This window comes from Phyllostomus hastatus, unplaced genomic scaffold (genome assembly GCF_019186645.2).
Source record: "Phyllostomus hastatus isolate PE091 unplaced genomic scaffold, TTU_PhHast_1.1 phas_contig_209, whole genome shotgun sequence".
NCBI classification, from domain to species: Eukaryota; Metazoa; Chordata; class Mammalia; order Chiroptera; family Phyllostomidae; genus Phyllostomus; species Phyllostomus hastatus.
Window position 1 is genome coordinate 9,763,355 of NW_025333735.1, and position 17,749 is coordinate 9,781,103.

General features: G+C 39.2%; 1 protein-coding gene and 1 pseudogene across 2 annotated transcripts in view; one reads left to right on the forward strand and one right to left on the reverse strand.

Annotated features, from left to right (window-relative positions):
- Positions 1–6,801: 6,801 nt before the first annotated feature.
- The window catches only part of USP33 (ubiquitin specific peptidase 33), a 52,288-nt gene continuing 41,340 nt past the window's right edge, over positions 6,802–17,749 (forward strand). For both annotated transcript variants that reach the window (XM_045835403.1, XM_045835405.1), the window contains exon 1: positions 6,802–7,011. In XM_045835403.1, coding sequence (XP_045691359.1) covers positions 6,973–7,011 — 39 coding nt within the window. In that variant the 5' untranslated portion in view covers positions 6,802–6,972. The remainder of the gene's footprint in view (positions 7,012–17,749) is intronic.
- On the reverse strand, positions 14,606–14,816 carry LOC123816386 (annotated as a pseudogene).

Consider the following 17,749-nt stretch of genomic DNA (forward strand, 5'->3'; position numbering starts at 1 on the left):
TTTCAGAGACAATAAGGTAAAAGAATAAAACTGTTTTCTGCTTGCCCCCTACAAAATCCATGTACATCAAATTAGGAACAATGGTTTAATTTCCATCACTCATAACCAAAAATATATTATAAAGCCTCAGTTTACATCAGGGTTTCTCAACAGTGGTACTAAAGACATTTTGGACTCTTCTGTCACATTAATGCAATGGCAGGTGGCTAAATCGTTCTTCCTCCAGTCCTCATCAGGGATATTGCCAAATATCCACCATGGGACAAATATTCACCACTCCTAGTTGAGAAACAACAAATACTTGAATCCTTCAATGCTGGGCTTGAGAATATTGTGAATAATACAGAGTTAGTCACTGTTCTTATTAAGCTTATAGTTCAGAGGTAATAGGCAAAAAAAATTAAGTACACACAAAAATATTGAAATAATTAAAATTTATAATACATTTTCTGAAGGAAACAAAAATGAGAACTAATGTGGTAAAGAGTGCCATTTAAATAGGGATAGCTGGATAGGAGCTGGCCAGGTGAATGAGGGATAGGGGTTTGGGGTATCTGGTAGAAGTGTATCTGACTAGGACTTTTGGTCAAGATGGAGGCATAGGTAAACATGGCTTGCCTCCTGGAACAACCATAGCAAATTTTACAACTAAACTGCAAAACAACTATCACCCAGAATTGTCAGAAAATTCAGCTGTATGGAAGTCAGACAACCAAGAAATTAATAAAGTCACATTCATCCAGACAGGTGGGGGGCAGAGACGTGGAGATGAAAGATGCAAACAGGGGTCCCACACCCACATATGGTGGATACAAATTGGGAGAGATACCTCAGGAGAAGGTATCCCAGCCCCAACAAGATGACCCAGCCTAGGGGTCCAGTGCCAGGAAGATAAGTCCTTGTAACTTCTGGCTATAGAAAGCAGTGGGGGTTGGGGTGGTGGAAGGAACTAGGATTCTCAGGAGTCCCAGTTTCTTAAAGGGCCCACTATAGACTTAGGACTTATGCAGACTCACTCCCTCTGGGCTCCACCACTGGGGCAGCAGCTGGAAGGGCACCAGCGGCATATGAGGAAAACTGAAGTGTCTAGCTCCAGGGCAAGTGCCAGGAGACAGCTTCCTATTGGACAGAACTCCAGAGGCCAGGCAGTGGCCATTGTCCCTTTTCTGAGCCTTCCTCCACACAGAGCCACAGAGTGGCTGCACCATGTCTGTGACTCCATCAACCTGGAGTTGACCTATCCTGGCAATTACTTAAAGCTCTACTCCATCCAACTTTCAGGTGCACTTTTCTACAATAGACTACATTACTAAGACACGGAGTCAGAGAAGTTCTATATAATACATAAAAACAAACACAGAAGCCCTGGCTGGCATAGCTCAGTGGATTGAGCGCGGGCTGCGAACCAAAGTGTTGCAGGTTTGATTCCCAGCCAGGGTACATGCGTGGGTTGCAGGCTATAACCCCCAACAACCGCACATTGATGTTTCTCTCTCTCTATCTCCCTCCCTTCCCACTCTAAAAATAAATAAATAAAATCTTTAAAAACAAACAAACAAACAAACAAACACAGAGAAGCTGCCAAAATGAGAAGACAAAGAAATAGGACCCAAATGAAAGAATAGAATGAAACACCAGAAAAAGAACTGAAAAAAAAATGGAGATAAGCAATCTATCAGATGCAGAGTTCAAAACACTGGTTATTAGGATGCTCAAAGAAATGATTGGGTATTTCAACAGCATAAAAAATACTGAGGCAGAAATGAAGGTTACATAAAGTGAAAAAAAGAAAAATTTATAGGGAATAAACAGTGATGTGGTGAAACCAAGAATCAAATCAATTATTTGAAACATAAGGGAGAGAAAAAAATCCAATCAGAACAGCAAGGAGAAAAAAGAATCCACAAAAACTGAAGATAGGGTAAGGAGCCTCTGGGACAACTTCAAACATACCAGCATTTGAATCATGGGGGTGCCAGAAGGAGAAGAGAAAGAACAAGAACCTGAAAACTTATTTGAAAAAATAATGAAAGAAAACTTCCCTAATTTGGTAAAGGAAATAGACATGCAAGTCCAGGAAGCAAAGAGAGTCCCAAACAAGATGGACATAAAGAGTACTACACCAGACATATAATAATTAAAAATGCCAAAGGTTAAAGATAAATAGAGAATCTTGCCCTAGCTGGTGTGGCTCAGTGGACTGAGTGCTGGCCTGTGACCCAAAGGGTTGCCCAGTGGCGGGCACGTGAAAGGCAACCACACATTGACGTTTCTTCCCCTCTTTTTCACCATCCCTTCCCCTCTCTCTAAAAATAAATAAATAAAATCTCATTAAAAAAAGATAAATAGAGAATCTTAAAAGCAGCAAGAGGAAAGAAGACAGTTACCTACAAAGGAGTTCACATAAGACTATCAGCTGATTTCTCAAAAGAAACTTTGCAGGCTAGAAGAGACTGGCAATAACTATTCAAAGTAATAAAAAGCAGGGACCTACAACCTAGATTATTCCATCCTATAAAGCAATCATTCAGAATTGAAGGACAGATAAAATGCTTCCCAGATAAGGTAAAACTAAAGGAGTTCATTATCATCAAACCATTATTACATGGTATTTTAAAGGGACTAATTAAAAAAAGAAGATAAAATTATGACATTGAAAAGGCAACAAGTTCACAGCTGTCAACAATTGAATCTAAGCAAACAAGTGGAACAGAAACAGAATCATAGATATGGAGAGCATTTGGAGAGTTATCTTGGGAGGGAGAATGCGGGGGACAGGAAAAAGGTGCAGAGATTAAGAAGTACAAATTTGTAGGTACAGAATGGACAGGGGGATGTTAAGAACAGCATAGAAAATGAAGAAACAAAAGAACTTATATGTATGACCCATGGACATGAACTAAGGGGGGTAATTGTCAGAGTGAATGGGGAGAGGGGCAAAGGGGGAAAATTGGGACAACTATAATAGCATAATCAGTAAAACATAATTTTAAAAAAGTGTATGTGACAGGAAACAGCATTTGCAAAGGCTCATTCAGTTTCAGGTACATGAGCACCAAAATGTATGTTTTGTGCCTTGCTTTTTCACTTGCCATTCATTACTCTGCTGCAAAAATGAAGAGGTATTTGTTTGGATATGACCACTCAATTTTCTTCTTTTCCATCCTCCCCTCGCCCACACTGCATTAGGAAAGCTTTCAGTGCCTGGCCTGATGCACACAATTCTAGGGCCTACATTTCATATCATTTTTGACACAGATGGCATCTCTATTGTTCTACTCCAACATCAGTGTGATTTTGCTAGGCATCTACACTAGGAAAGTATAAAACTTTTTCACTTTTCTCTGAGAGGGGAATTGATAGATTTCCCAATGATAACATTCTTCCTTGTAGCCTATCCAAATATTATTGAAGAAAAGTAAGGGATTGAAGATTCTGGATTAAGGGATTAAAGGATAAATGCAAACAACCCCAGGTGGGAACGGAGAGTGGTAATCCATGAAAATTAAAAGTGAAAGATATACTGCATTGTCAGAGTGCATTTGCTTCATGAGGTCTGGTCCACAGCAAGGACTTGACCTGGTGTCCACATGAGAAGAACTTGCTTATTTTCAATATAGTCATGAGCCATGCCTGCTTTGAACAGTCACATCATTTGTCTTCTCTCTGCCCTAGAACCCCTGAAGGAAAGGTAAGACAAAAAGTACCTTGGTTACCAAAGAGGATGGTGGGTGGACTTTGAGATTGAACTAAGTTTGCTGGAACATGCCAATAACAGAATACGTCAGATATGTTCCCAATGCAGGAATTTCTGAAGCAATGACTTTTGCCTTTTTGTCTATTTGATTGTCTGTCTTATTGATTTGTGAATATATATACATATTTATATAAGCTCTTTATCAGTTTATACATATTTTAAATATCTTCTCTTATTTATTGGCTTGACTTTGCATCTCTTAACGGTGTCTTTTGATGCAATGTTGAGTTTTTACAGGTGACACTTAGTTTTTGGCAGCAAAGTTACTTAATAATGGAGACAGTTTCAAAATGTTTCTTTACTGAACAGGTTTCTTTTAAAAAGCAGTCACTGTCTCACTCATTTTAAAAACAGTACTTTTACTTTGAGACCATTGGTTAAGTGTATGCATGAAAAATTTTTTTGTAGTTAGCATATTGATGAGAGCCACTTGTCACAGAAAAGGTAAAAAAATTTAAAACACATGACTTTATTCAAACAAACCTATAAAATTCTCCTTTAAGTTGGGCAGTACTTTGCCACAAAGCATGAGGGAACAAATTAGTTTCTTGATCATTCTCTTTTTACAAAGGAGTATGAATATTTAAAACATTTAGATATTTGGTTTTTAAAATTAAAGTTAACCACATTGCTGACCTCCTAGAACACAAAAAATGCAGTATTTTGAAATATGCTGAAAATAAAGGGAGAAGTGGTAGCACCACAAGCAACCTCCAAATTGTGAACTTCCATTCTTGCTTAATGAACCCAGGATAGGTAACCACTTGTGGTGCAAACTAAGGACTTGGTATTTACCCCAACACAGAATATTGGCAAAGGTTCATTTATTTCATTTTTATTGTAAAAATAGAAGTAGAAGCTCCCATATTTCCCTCTCTCCTTCTGAAATCACTTTTATGGATGAGGAATTGATGATCATAATACTTACTAAATACAGGAGACTTATAAGTACCAATCAGGCCCTGACTGGTGTAGGTCAGTGGATTGAGCGCAGGACTGCAGACTAAAACATCGCCGGTTTGATTCTCAGTTAGGGCACATGCCTGGGTTGCAGGCCATATCCCCAGTATGGGCTGTGCTAGAGGCAACCGTACATTGATGTTTTACTTCCTCTCTTTCTCCCTCCCTTCCCTATCTTTCTAAAACAAATAAATAAAATCTTAAAAAAAAAGTACCAATCATTCCCAGACAAGAAAAAGCTTATGGAGTTTATCACTACCAAAACATTATTACATGAAATAAATGATAAAGCGTTTAATAAATGTCACAGGGCTTAAAAAGAAGAAGAAAAAAGATAAAAAATATGAATAGTAAAATGTCAATAAATACATATTTATCCACAATTGAATCTAAAAATCAAAATAAATGAACAAGCAGAACAAAAACAGACCCATGGATGACAGAGAAAACTTTGATGATTACCAGATGGGAGGGAGTTTGGGGGGGATGGGTGAAGAGATTAAGAAGAGGTACAAATAGGTTGTTACAGAATAGTCATGGGGATGTAAAGTACAGCATAGGGAATATAGTCAGCAATATTGTAATAATGATATATAGTATCAGATGGATATATGATTAATCAAGATGACCACTTAGTAAGTTATATAATGTCTAATCACTGGGGTGTACTTCTGAAACTAATATAATGTTGTATGCTAAGTGTAATTAAAAAGTAAAAATTATTTTTAAAAAGTATCAACAATACATGTTTTTCACAAACAAAGGAAACTCCTTGTTTCTGATGGAGATTGGGCATTTTATACAACTTTTGGCTACAATGTTCCCATTTTAGAGACTAAAAAGAGATAGTTAGACAGATTGAAACCGGCAATTTTAACACTTTTTTTAAATAATATTGTATAAATTTATTGTTGAAAATTTCTTAAATCAAAGAATATATCATTTTCAAATTGAAGACATACATTCCAAATAGTAGGAGAAAATTAAATTTTGTTATACTGGTGGACTCTCCCTTTTAACAATACTTTTTTACAGGATTTTAATTTATTTCATTTTTTAAAGATTTTATTTATTTATTTAGACAGAGGGGAAGGGAGGGAGAAAGAGAGGAAGAGAAACATCAATGTGTGGTTGCCTCTCACACGCCACCCACCGGGGACCTGGCCGGCAACCCAGACATGTGCACTGACTCGTAATTGAACCGGCTACCCTTTGGTTCACAGGCGGACACTCAATCCACTGAGCTACACCAGCCAGGGCTTGACAATACTTTTTATTAATTTGAATTGATTGCTTGCATAACAGTCAATTGAATGAATTTTAACAGTTACATAAATTAGAAGGCAGTTCTCTTCCAATGTTGTAGGCACTAAATACTAAGGTTTCAATAAATATTTTATTTGATCATCTTGATTTTGGCCTAGGAGAAAATGGGAGAGGTGAAGTTCTATTCTACTGATATGGAAAAGGAAATACAATTACTTTAGCCCTGGCTGGTGTGGCTCAGCTGATTGGAGCTCATTGCATAACTGAAAAGTTGTGGGTTGGATTCCAGTCAGAACACATGCCTAGGGTGCAGGTTCCATCTCTCTACAGCCTGAGTGGAGGCAACCAATCAGGTGTTTTTCTCTCACATTGATGTTTTTTCTCTCCCTTCCTCTCTCTCTCTAAAAGGAATAAAAATAATGTCCTCGAGTGAGGATAAATAGATAAATAAATACAAGAGGATAGGAGGGAAAGGTGTTGAATTGTTTAATATTTCTTTGCACAGTCAGAAACCTGAGGCTCTTCAGTAACCACCCTTAATGTAGATTATGTACTGCATCAGCAAGATCTGCTAGTGATTATAGTGACAGAAGGAGACGCGGAGAAGGGGAACACATGAAAAAGGAAAAGTGCCCAAAGCCTAAAAGTGATCTGCATGTATACCCTCCCTGTAACTGCTAACAAATTTGGAGGTAAGGACAGTCAAGAATCTCCTCACCTGGGCTAGGACGCTGTGGCCACGCCTCAGAGGCGGGCGGGGGGGGGGGCTGTCCTCGCGCCCCGCCCCTCCCCGCCCTACCGACAAACGAGATGCCTGCTGCGGCTGGAGAGACACCGGAAGGAGCCGCGGCTGCTGCGGGAAGTGGCCGGTCCAGGAGGCGGAGATCCTACGGGTTGCGGTGCTGAGCCGTTTTCCGGCCTTCCCGACGCGACGCTGCCCCTCGTCGAGGCCTAGGGAGAAAAAGATCTTGTGCGGTCGCAGGCCACTGATGGCTGCGCTGGCGGGGCCCGTAGGGAAGGCTGTGGAGGTGAGCGCGTCGCTGCTGGGAGGGGCAGGGGGCCTTAGAGCGCTTCGCTGATCGTAGATCTGGCGTTTGTGCGCTGGGTCCCTGCTGCGGCCTCCTTTGCTAGTACGGGGTCGGAGAGGACGCGCGCGGGCTTGGAGAAGGCCGTTCTCCTTGCTCTTTGCGTTGCAGGGATGATCTGGTGGCCGCCGCGGTAGGGGTCAGCAGAGGACGCGAGTCGGTTGTAGATTTGAGGAAGGGTCCCCAGGGGGCGCTCCCCTGGGGAAGCGGGAGAAGAGAGGGTTGAAGCGACTGCCCTGAGAGGGGCCCGGCTCCTTTCTTCGAGATCTCACTCGTCCAGCTTGCCAGCCCCCACGGTGGGCGCAGGCGACTGAAAGCTCCGCGGCCAGCTGGCTCCTGGTTCTGGTTTCACTTTGAGGCGCAGTTGGGGTTCTGGGACCCATTCGTGCAGCCCCAAGTTCCCCGTTATTTATTGTTATGAACGGGAAAACCTAGGTGTCATTGTGCCTGCAATTTTTCTGTTCCTAGTATTTGATCCATACTGTTTCTCCTTACGGTTTGTCCTTCTGCAGTTTTTGTTCGGGTTAATTTTTTTAGAGAGTTGTTTCCCAGACCTTTATTCTCACATATTTACCAACTGCAAAAAAACAAAACAAAACAAAAAAACCCAAAAAACCTCTTTTCGTTTGACTATTTACATGGTGCACATTGATCTGTTGGATGAGATTCTTTCAGGTGGTTTGCATTTAACTTAAGTATGTTTAGTGTTTACATTCTCATATAATCAGTATTAGGCTGGAAGACTGGGCCCGTAGGGAATATCCTGGCAGGAGCATAGGCTCTGAGAATGAATTTTATACCACAAGGATCTCTAGACTTCTTGCTTCATAGATGTATCAAATTTTTTCAGTTTAATCATTATTTTTCTTTAAGAAATACCTGTTTGAAGGAATACTGAGGTTTCCTGGTTTCATTTCTGATTAAGACAATCATCTGGAAAAGTCTGACCAAATCAGATAATAGGCTATTGGCTTTGAACTTATGCAAACAAATATTGTTAAGCCCTGGCTGGATAGCTCAGGTAGAGTGTTGGATAAGCCACGGTTGCGTCTTGATCCCGGGTGAGGGCACCTACAAGAATCAACCAATGAATGCATAAATAAGCGGAACAGCAAATTGATGTTTGTCTATCTCTCTCGAATCAAAAAATTAAAAACAATAACAAATATTGTTAGTGAATTCATGTTACTACTACTAATATAAATGAGGGGAAAAGTTAGGACTCTTATTGAAAGGCAATGCTAATTTTAAGACAAAATTATACTACATTTACCCATGCCAGGAGCTTTATGTTATTTCATTTACTTTGGCAGGGTTGGATAAACAAACAAACAACAACAGCAGCAAACAGTACAAAAAGATATTCCTGGAATAAAATATTTAACTTCCTGATGTATGCAAGAGGAATAGTCTACTTAAAGTTGCTTCTTAGTTTTGATCTGGTTCCTTGCCAAAATTCACTTTTTTGTCTTTTATGAGCTCTTTATAAACTACAAATAACTAACATAACAGTGCAGTTTAATGGCATTGTATTATATTTTTTTGAAAATATATTATATTATATTTTTTTTTTGAAAAATATATTATATTTTTTTGAAAATACTTGAAATTCTGAGTTGAGATAATTCTTAATTTATGTATTGCTGTTAGAATTTTTATTAACTTTTCACATACACAATTTTACTAGATCCTTGTGCCAATCCTCTCAGTAATGCCAAGAAGTGAAGTCTTTTCCCATGATAGAAACATTTTGAAATTGTGTAATAATCAGAATTTCCTTAAAGCCTGAAATAATCCTGCTGAAGTAACCTTTGGATATAAATTGCAATTCAGATAGATATCAGAGCACAGGGAACTATAGCAAATGACATATGGACTTTTTGCAAGAAAATGAAATATGTAAGTGATGAAAGGTTTTTAGTGAGAAATGTGAGATGTAGTCACTTCTGAAAAAGAAAGGACTAACAACAGCCTTTTTAGTGTAGTTTTTAATTTGCTTTGAAAGAAAAAGTCTACGTGTGATTGCAGGAGCATTTTGATAAATAGTATAGTTCCCAAGAGTCCAAGATGAGTACAGTGGTTTGTCTATAAAAAGGAGCAAAAATTTTGTGTAAAATAGAATATGTATTAAGAGAACTAATATTGAAGAAGCTGCATATATAAAAATAAACATCCCTGTAAAAAGTTACTTTGGTAGGCTAAGTAGGTAAACATCTCTGAGTACATCAGGGAAAGCCTTTTAGAAAATAGTAACAGTGAAACCCGGTTTCTGCCCTCAAATAATTTACAGTCAAGTTGTAGTCAAGTAGGGTAGGTTTTATTCCTTTAAAAAAAAAACAAACAAAAATAAAACAGAACTAGGGTAGGCGTCTTGAGTATAATAAGAAATTTAGGTGATTGGGTCTTTGTAGAGATGGTATTTGAGATGAGTGAGCTTTGAAAGGTTTTCAATGGGTGAATATTGTAGGACATTTTAAAAAAGGAACAGATTATTGGATTCCTGGGAAAGTTACAAATTATATCTGAAAAGCATTGGTAGAATATTTGGACTGATGTTATGGTAGTAGTAGATGAAAAAGACAAATTATGAAAGACTTCATTGAAGGTATTTGATCAGAAGAGGTATATGATCCACATGATTGCAGAATGAGCTGCAGGGTGTTGAAGAGTGTTGATAAAGTAGAATGTAGATGACCAGTCTTCAGAAGGGAAAAGGGGAGATTTGAACAATGCCACCACTCCACTAAATTTATAATGTCAGGCCCATCTTTGCTTGTAAGCTTTTGTTAAATATATCTCTGTGTTCCTAGGGTCTAGCACAGCCCTGAAATACAGTAATACGGTGAAAATGTAGGACTGAATGTGGCATGAAAGAAAACCATTTTCTATAGTATTTAATGATTTATAAAATTCCAAAGGAGGAATTTCTGTTGTTTTTAGTAGAAGCATTATTTAGATGAATACATTTTGATTCCCCCCTTTTATAATCACTAATAGCCTCGCAAACAAAAATTGATAAAAATACTTCAGAGTGGTTTTCATTAGAATATGATGGTTGAATTTTTTCTGTGTTTCTACATAATCAGCATCAATATTTTTTTTTTAAAGATTTTACTTATTTTTAGAGAGGGAAGGGAGGGAGGGAGAGTGAGAGAGAGAGAAAGAGAGAAACATCAACGTGCAGTTGCTGGGGGTTATGGCCTACAACCCAGGCATGTACCCTGGCTGGGAATTGAACCTGGGACACTTTGGTTCCCAGCCCGTGCTCAATCCACTGAGCTACGCCAGCCAGGGCTATCATCAATATTTTTAATGACTGTCTTATAATGTTCATGTACTGTTTATCACCCCTTCATCTTTCTCAGAAGTAAGGGTGAAAATTACCAAGAGCTGGTTTGAACCTCCTTTAGAATTCTTAATCACATTAATTTATTCTTGTTCTCCCTCTTTATCCCTTCTTGTTTCTCTTCTTTCCCTTTCTCTTCCCCTTTTCTCCTACCTAGTGTTTGTCACAATTATTTCAACTAGATAAGGTTATGGTTGACTCCTTTGCCATTATTGGGCTTTTTTTCTTTATTGGATATATTAATTAATGTTCACAAATATCAAAGCATTTAGAGTGAGGGCTGCTAGATTGGAATTATTATTTTGGATGAGTTATTGTGGCAATGTTAAGAATAGATTCTAGAACAGATAGATTACCTGTAGAGAAATCAGGAGATTGTATAGTTTTTTAAAAAATATTTTTATTTATTTATTTTTAGAGAGACAGGAAGGTTTAGAGAGAGAGAGGAAGGGAAGGAGACAGGGAGAGAAACATCAGTGTGTGGTTGCGTCTCATGTGCCCCCTACTGGGGACCTGGCCCACAACCCAGGCATGTGCCCTGACTAGGAATCAAACCTGCCAGCCATCCTTTGGTTCATAGACCCACACCCCCGCCCCCCCTGCCCTCTCAGTCCACTGAGCTATACCAGCCATGGCTGTATAGTTTTCTTAATAGATATCATAAGGCTTTCTCTTAACTAGACTGTTAAGGGTCAAAGAGACATGTTTCTAGGAAGAAGGAAATTAGAAGATTAATACTAAATTATTTTTCTGTGTTATGATTTGAGTGAAAATTAAGAATGATTAGGGAAGGATTTATAGAACTGTGAGATCTGTGTGGAGGTTTGAAGAAATTTATGCTTTCCAGAATATTCATTTAAAGAAAAGAAACCGTTTTATAAGTGCTCATAGGTTAAAAGTCCTCACTAATACTGTGGATTGATTTAAAATGAAATAAATTTTCTGCTTGTTACTGTACTCTTCAATGATATTTCCACTTGTTATTTTTTTTGGCTTGCTATTTGGGGTAGCAAATATGGAAAAATTAGCCATAAGCTTATTATAGTATTGTCCTTTTGCAGCTAAAATAATTCTAAAGTCTAATATTTAAAATGGTACATGTGGATGCACCAGATTAATTATAGTGATGGAACAGTAGTGGCTGAAATTACTGATAGACACATTAGTTTTTCTGTAATCAGAATCTTAGAATTGACTTTTTAGTGCAAAATGATGTCCTATGAAACACCATCTCTGACAGTTGATCATTTAGTTTGTGTAAAAGTGATAGGGAACATCCAACTTCCCAAGGTTCAACCTTCCATTTATATATAACTCTTACATATTAAAAATCTTCACCATTGATTGGATTTGCTATTTCTAATAAAAAAAAGAAATGATCCCTTACTGAATCTGGAAGAATCAGTGTTTGTGCTGCCTGTCACTACCAGAACTAATAAACAGAGACAAGGGATTTAATCTTTACGGATGCTTTATTCAGATGGCCGGCTATCTGAGAAAATGCTGGGTTATGTAACTTAAAAGACTGTCCTATATCCCATCTCAAGCAGACCTTTTTTATAAGGCAAGAAAAGTGTAAGGGGTTTGGAATTCAGGAAAAAAGTAGGTAAGGAGTTTGGAATTCAGGAAAAAGGTTAATCAGACAAAATTGCAGTCCAACAATTTTCTAGTATCCTTTCATCTAGTGATTCTTTATCTTTCTCCTGAGTGAGGAAGTCTCTTCCCTGGAGCACAATGGCTCAGATACCTTCTTGATTTTTTGCAGTCCTCCTGGGGCTCTAAGGTTGAATTGCTTGTAGTCTCCTGGAGTCAGGGTGGGTCATACCTACAGTTCCTGGAACAATGGGTTTTTTATTTGCATTAACTACTAAGTTATTAACTGTAACTTAAAATTTTCTAACTCGTGAGCTTCCTCCCCAACATTACTTGGGTTGTCATGTTCAAATAATTGGAATACATGTACCAAATTCTCCAATTTTTGCCTTTGCTGTCTAAGCATCTGTATGTTCAATTATTCCTCATAATTACACACACACACCCCCCTAAACTCCATTAGGTAGATATTTGTAATTTTCTTGACTTTATACATGAGGGAATTGAGACTCAGGGAAGTAACTTAAACATGGTCACAAACCTAGGATATAGTAAAGCTTGAATTTGAACCTCTGTAGCTTTGCTTTAGAAACTTTACTTTTAGCCCCAGTGTTGTCTTATACCATTTTCCAATTATTTTAAGGCTTTGTATGGAAGGCATTCTTATTCTGTAGCTTTTAGTATTCTTTGCAAATGAAATATTTCAGCTAATCTACTTAGTTTATGAGTGCAAATAAGACTGGCTACTTTTAAAATTAACATTGTTCTATTGAAAAATTGACTAAGGATTGCACCATTGTTCTGTATATAAGCATAACAAAGATTTGTGAAGAAGAGAGAGGTTTTTATTAATAGGGTACCCAATTTGAGGGGGCGGGGAGTATTTCTGCTCTGAGTCAACCTCATCTGCAAAGCATAGAAATTCCTGTAATCCCAGAAAGACTGAAGTCCAAACCCATGCCCAGAAGTTCCCCGTTATTGTTTATCTGTCCTTTTGGAGTCCCAAGATGGCTAAACAAACGGGTCTTCATTCTCAGGCTCTTACTCTGCCTCTCTGGTGTGCACCTGTGGGTTCTAGCATTGCCATTGCTTTGTGCAGCTCTTTTTTTCTCCTGGGATCTGGGGTGCACTGCCTAATCACTCCAGATGGTTGTGCAGGGGAAGCTTTACATGTGGGTCCCTGCTCCTGAGGCTGCCTGCGCCCCTAGGTCCTAGGAACATGACTCTGTGCGCTGCTCTCAGAGCGAGCCCAAGGGCTGGTGCCTGTTGAGGCACATATCCCAGCGCGGGACTCCACCTCTGCTGCAGGCTGGTGCCCCTGCGAGGCCCAAGCCCCGAGTGCTCCCCAACTACCGCACAAGGCAAGAAAAAGCGAGACCTCTGCTTATTTTCTGTTGTAAAGTCCCCTCCCAAAATCCCACGCGCTGTGGGAGTGTCCAGCTTTCAACAAAATGTGCGCTAAGGTTGGCCATGTTTGTTTTTGCTACTTTTCTGCCTGCTATGTTCAACAAGGCGGCAAGATCACGAATCACGCAGAGGTGCACAAGTCTCTCGCCTGGGGTAGGGCGTCTGGCCTCTGCTGCAGCTTGCTGACCTCCAACATACATGTGTGTTCTGACCTTTTCCATTCCATGCAGCCTCAGTACAAGCTCACTCCATCTGGTTCTGGAGCTGCTTGGCTGTTGATGCGTGCACTCTGTGTTGCCTCGGGCAGCCTCCTCCTGCTGTGGCTGTTTTAATTAAATGTGCCACCTCGGCATTTCTCCGCACCCTTGTATGGGGAGGTGCTGGCGCTGACAGATTGGGGTTTCTCCTGGATTGGGGTCTCCCCCACAACCCAGCTATCTGGCCTGACCAGCCTGTTACGATATGAGTTTCCTAGTGTCTGGAATCTATCTGAAACCACTTTTTTGGCCTCATTTTAACTAGTAGATTCTTTGAACCCCCTATGTGAGATATTACATTTACTAGTTTATTTATTTTTTTAAGATTATTTATTTATTTATTTTTAGAGAGGGAAGGGAGGGAGAAAGAGAAACATCAATGTGTGGTTGCTGGGGGCTGTGGCCTGCAACCCAGGCATGTGCCCTAATTGGGAATCGAACCTTTGGTTCACAGCCCACGCTCAATCCACTGAGCTACGCCAGCCAGGGCTCAATTTACTAGTTTATTTAAAGAGTTATTTGTTATAATTTTATAATTAGATTTCGCGAGCCAGCCTTCTGTATCTATCCAGATTTCTGTTAAAAACATTTAACAGTTCTGCCATTTTTAAGTATAGACATCATTCTGAATTCATATTAATCTGTGTAACTGTTAAATTAGCTACCATTTTTCCCGACAGATTTTTTTCTCATGCTCGAATCTGACTTTTTTAATCTAAGTATTTTATTTCTATGCTGCTGCCAGTGTATGTAAAATAATTACTCTGTAAAATAGAAATTCATGAAAATTCAGAGAAATAGATATTAAGGACTGACAAAGGAGAGGTGTATAGTATGGTGCGTGTTATAAAGATAAGCTTATTGTGCAGGCTTCAAATTTAGCTGTCTTCGAATATTCGCCGATTGATTAGAACTCCTTCAAAGATTCATTTCACTACAAAAAGGAACAGAGTTTCTTGGGTGTAAAGGGATTGGTACTTGAAGATACTCCAGTCAACAGAGGGTCATGTTTAGCATTCTACTGACAGAATTGTTTCAGATCTGCAGCTGCAGGGGAAACCTTCATGTGGTTGAGCCTGAGGTGGGAGCTATCAAACCACTTTTTTCACAGTGGTGACGCTGGAGGAACCAGACTTGGTGCACATGAGAGTCAGGCAGATTCATCTGTAGTAGGTCAGTTGGTCTTGGGTCTGCAGAGCCAGATAACAGGGCAGCCTGTTTTTTGATAAATAAAAAAATTGCTGTTTGGAACAGACTGAACAATGGAGTATGGGCAGTTTAAAAGATTTTCATTAGGCTACCAACTACATCCTGATATGTGACAAATATAACACAGCTCCTGTGCTTTTCTACTATTAGTATTTGAATTATGTTATTTTGTTATTAGGATGGCAGGGTCAGAGTTGTGGATCTGAAACTTGGAGATTGTACTGCTAAGATATCCCTCCCCCACAAAAGTAATAACTTGAGAAGCAATTTGTATATGCAATTGGACAGTTGAGCCCCCGAAGTTGTATATCATAGAGCATGAATGCAATCGTTTTAATCTGGAAGATTTTTCAGTTGGCATTATCAGCCTCATTGTGCCTGAGAAAATTTAAAATAGCCCTGTTGGGGTAGGTAGAGAAAAATGTTGCCAGATTAAAGATTGCAAAATAAGGAAAAATTGAAGTCAAATTATGGAAAGCCTTAATTTCCATGCAAAGCTTGAAATTTCTTGTGGTCTCTAGTAATTCCCATCCTGAGCCACAGCTTCTAGAGGTGTCTCAGTTTTGTGGCATCTACATCTGTACTGAACAAATAATACTTTCATACACAACTATTATTTTTTCACTGCCTTCATGCTGTCTTTTCTAATGTTTGGTACCTATCTCCCCTGAGCAAATGCAGACTAGTATAAAAGTATGCATGCTTGCTTTCTTTTAGTGTACACTTTGAAAAAAAAAATGAAGAAGCTAAAAATTCCTATTGTCTTCTTATATCTGAATAAATCTTTATGAATTAACTGAGTAAAACTAGGTAACTAGAATATTAAGGCTCTTCTATTTTGATAGTGTTGCATTTACTTGTAGGGAATACTAAGTAGCCATGGTACAAATTGTTGGCTTTTGTTTACGTGTATAATTCTCATTAAATTGTTCACCAGAAAATTAATAGCCAAACAAAGCAAATTTATTTAATCTTCCCTAGTCCCCACTTCTTTGCTCTGAGGCTACATTCTTATGCTTCTGCAGTGGATGTGTACATTCAGGTACCACATGCTATTATGTGTGTTTGACATTTTTACTTCACTGGTATCATACAGTATGTATCATTCCTTATCTTTCTTTCTTTCCTTCCATTCAGCATTTCTCCTTACGATCTATCCATGTTGATAAACTATCCATTGAGTTCATGCAGTTTAACTATTGTGTAGTATTCAATTATGAATATAACATCTATATATATCCATTCTTCTAATGATGAACTTAATACATTTTAAAGTCAAAAGTGAGATTATAGACTATCTAGAAAGCAGTGAGGATAGCATTTCCATTTCACTGGCTAACACTGGTATTTAAAGAAAAATGTATAGTTTAAATAATTTTATTATTAAGTAAATACAAATAGAGAATTCAGAACTCATGTTTAGGGATTAAGAAAATAATACCAAAACCAAATAGGGCATGGAGATTGAAGATAAAACTGTAATTAATGGAATTGGAAACAAAACAAAAATAGTGGAAAGGATAAATTCCAAAGTGGTTTTTGGCAAAGACCAATGAATTAGATAAACCTCTTGGAGAAGGAAAATTAAAATTGGGGTAAAAATAAACAAGATTAGGAATGAGAAAGTAAACATTATCATAGACATCCAGATATATGAGTGATTAATGGAATTTTATGCAAATCTTCTTGAGAATGTTACATGCAGTGCTATGATGCCACAGTTGAAAATTGAGAGGAAATAGGTGATTTTATAGCAAAATATGTTAATCAAATTAACCCTATTGGTAAAAAACTGACCAGTTTCCACTAAAGGATAAAAAAAGATGATTGAAGATCTGTTATTTGAAAATGAAGCTGAGCAGATGGTTTCACAGCAGTTTCCTTTACTTTATAAAGAACAAATTGTTACTGAACAGAGTGGGATTCGGCTGCCTGCCGTTGAACACTGGCATAACAGATTGATGGAGAAGGAAAAAGGTCTTTATTAAAAGGGCTTTCAATTTGGGGAAGCTGTGCACTCCCCAACTCCAGGCCAAATCTTCCGCAAAACAGAAAGAACCCAGCTGCCCCCAGAACCAGCAGAAACACTGCTTCATTCTTATCTGTCCCTCTGGGGCCCAATGCTTTTATGTGAACCCATCTTCTGCTGCAGGCTGTACCCTGGAGTGTGCATTTGTGGGCCCTGTGTCACCACTGTCTTGCATCTTCCTTTTCCTTGGGTCTGGAGCCACTGCCAGACCATTGTAGCCAAGCATGCAGCAGGGCTCAGTCTGCAGGGCCGGATGCCTAAGGCTGCTCCTGCCTCTGGGGCTGGCAAATGCTCTGTACCGTATGTCTGTGCATTGATCTCAAAGTGAGAGAAATGGCCCAGTCTGAGCACCTATGCGGCTCAGAGCCTTAGAGTCCTGCGGGCAGCCACTGGTGAGGGTGCAGCCCAGCAGGCACTTGCCCTTGGCTCAAGACAGCCCACCAGAGATTTGCCCCTTTTTCCCTTAAAAGGGGCGAGTCCTGCAAACCTTCTGTTTAAAAGTCTGGTACCAAAGTCCTATGTACAGTGAAGGCGTCCAAATTCCCAGCCAGTCCAGGCTAGTGCCCTTCATGCTCATCAGCCTGTGCAACAACTCTGCCTCCTCCTTGTGCTGCCATGATCTAAATAGTGGGGGTGGGAGGGTTTCTAGCCACACACAGTATGTCTTTACCCTTTATCTGGTGGTGCGGAAATGTGTCTCACCGGCTGTGTCTTCTGCCTGCCTCTGGCGCTTCCTGACCCTGCTGTGACTCCACAGCCTCTCCTTCTGCCTCAGGGCACTCTCCCTCACTCTCCATCGATCTCACCAGATTCTCCCCAGTAACAATTCCATAGTAAAGA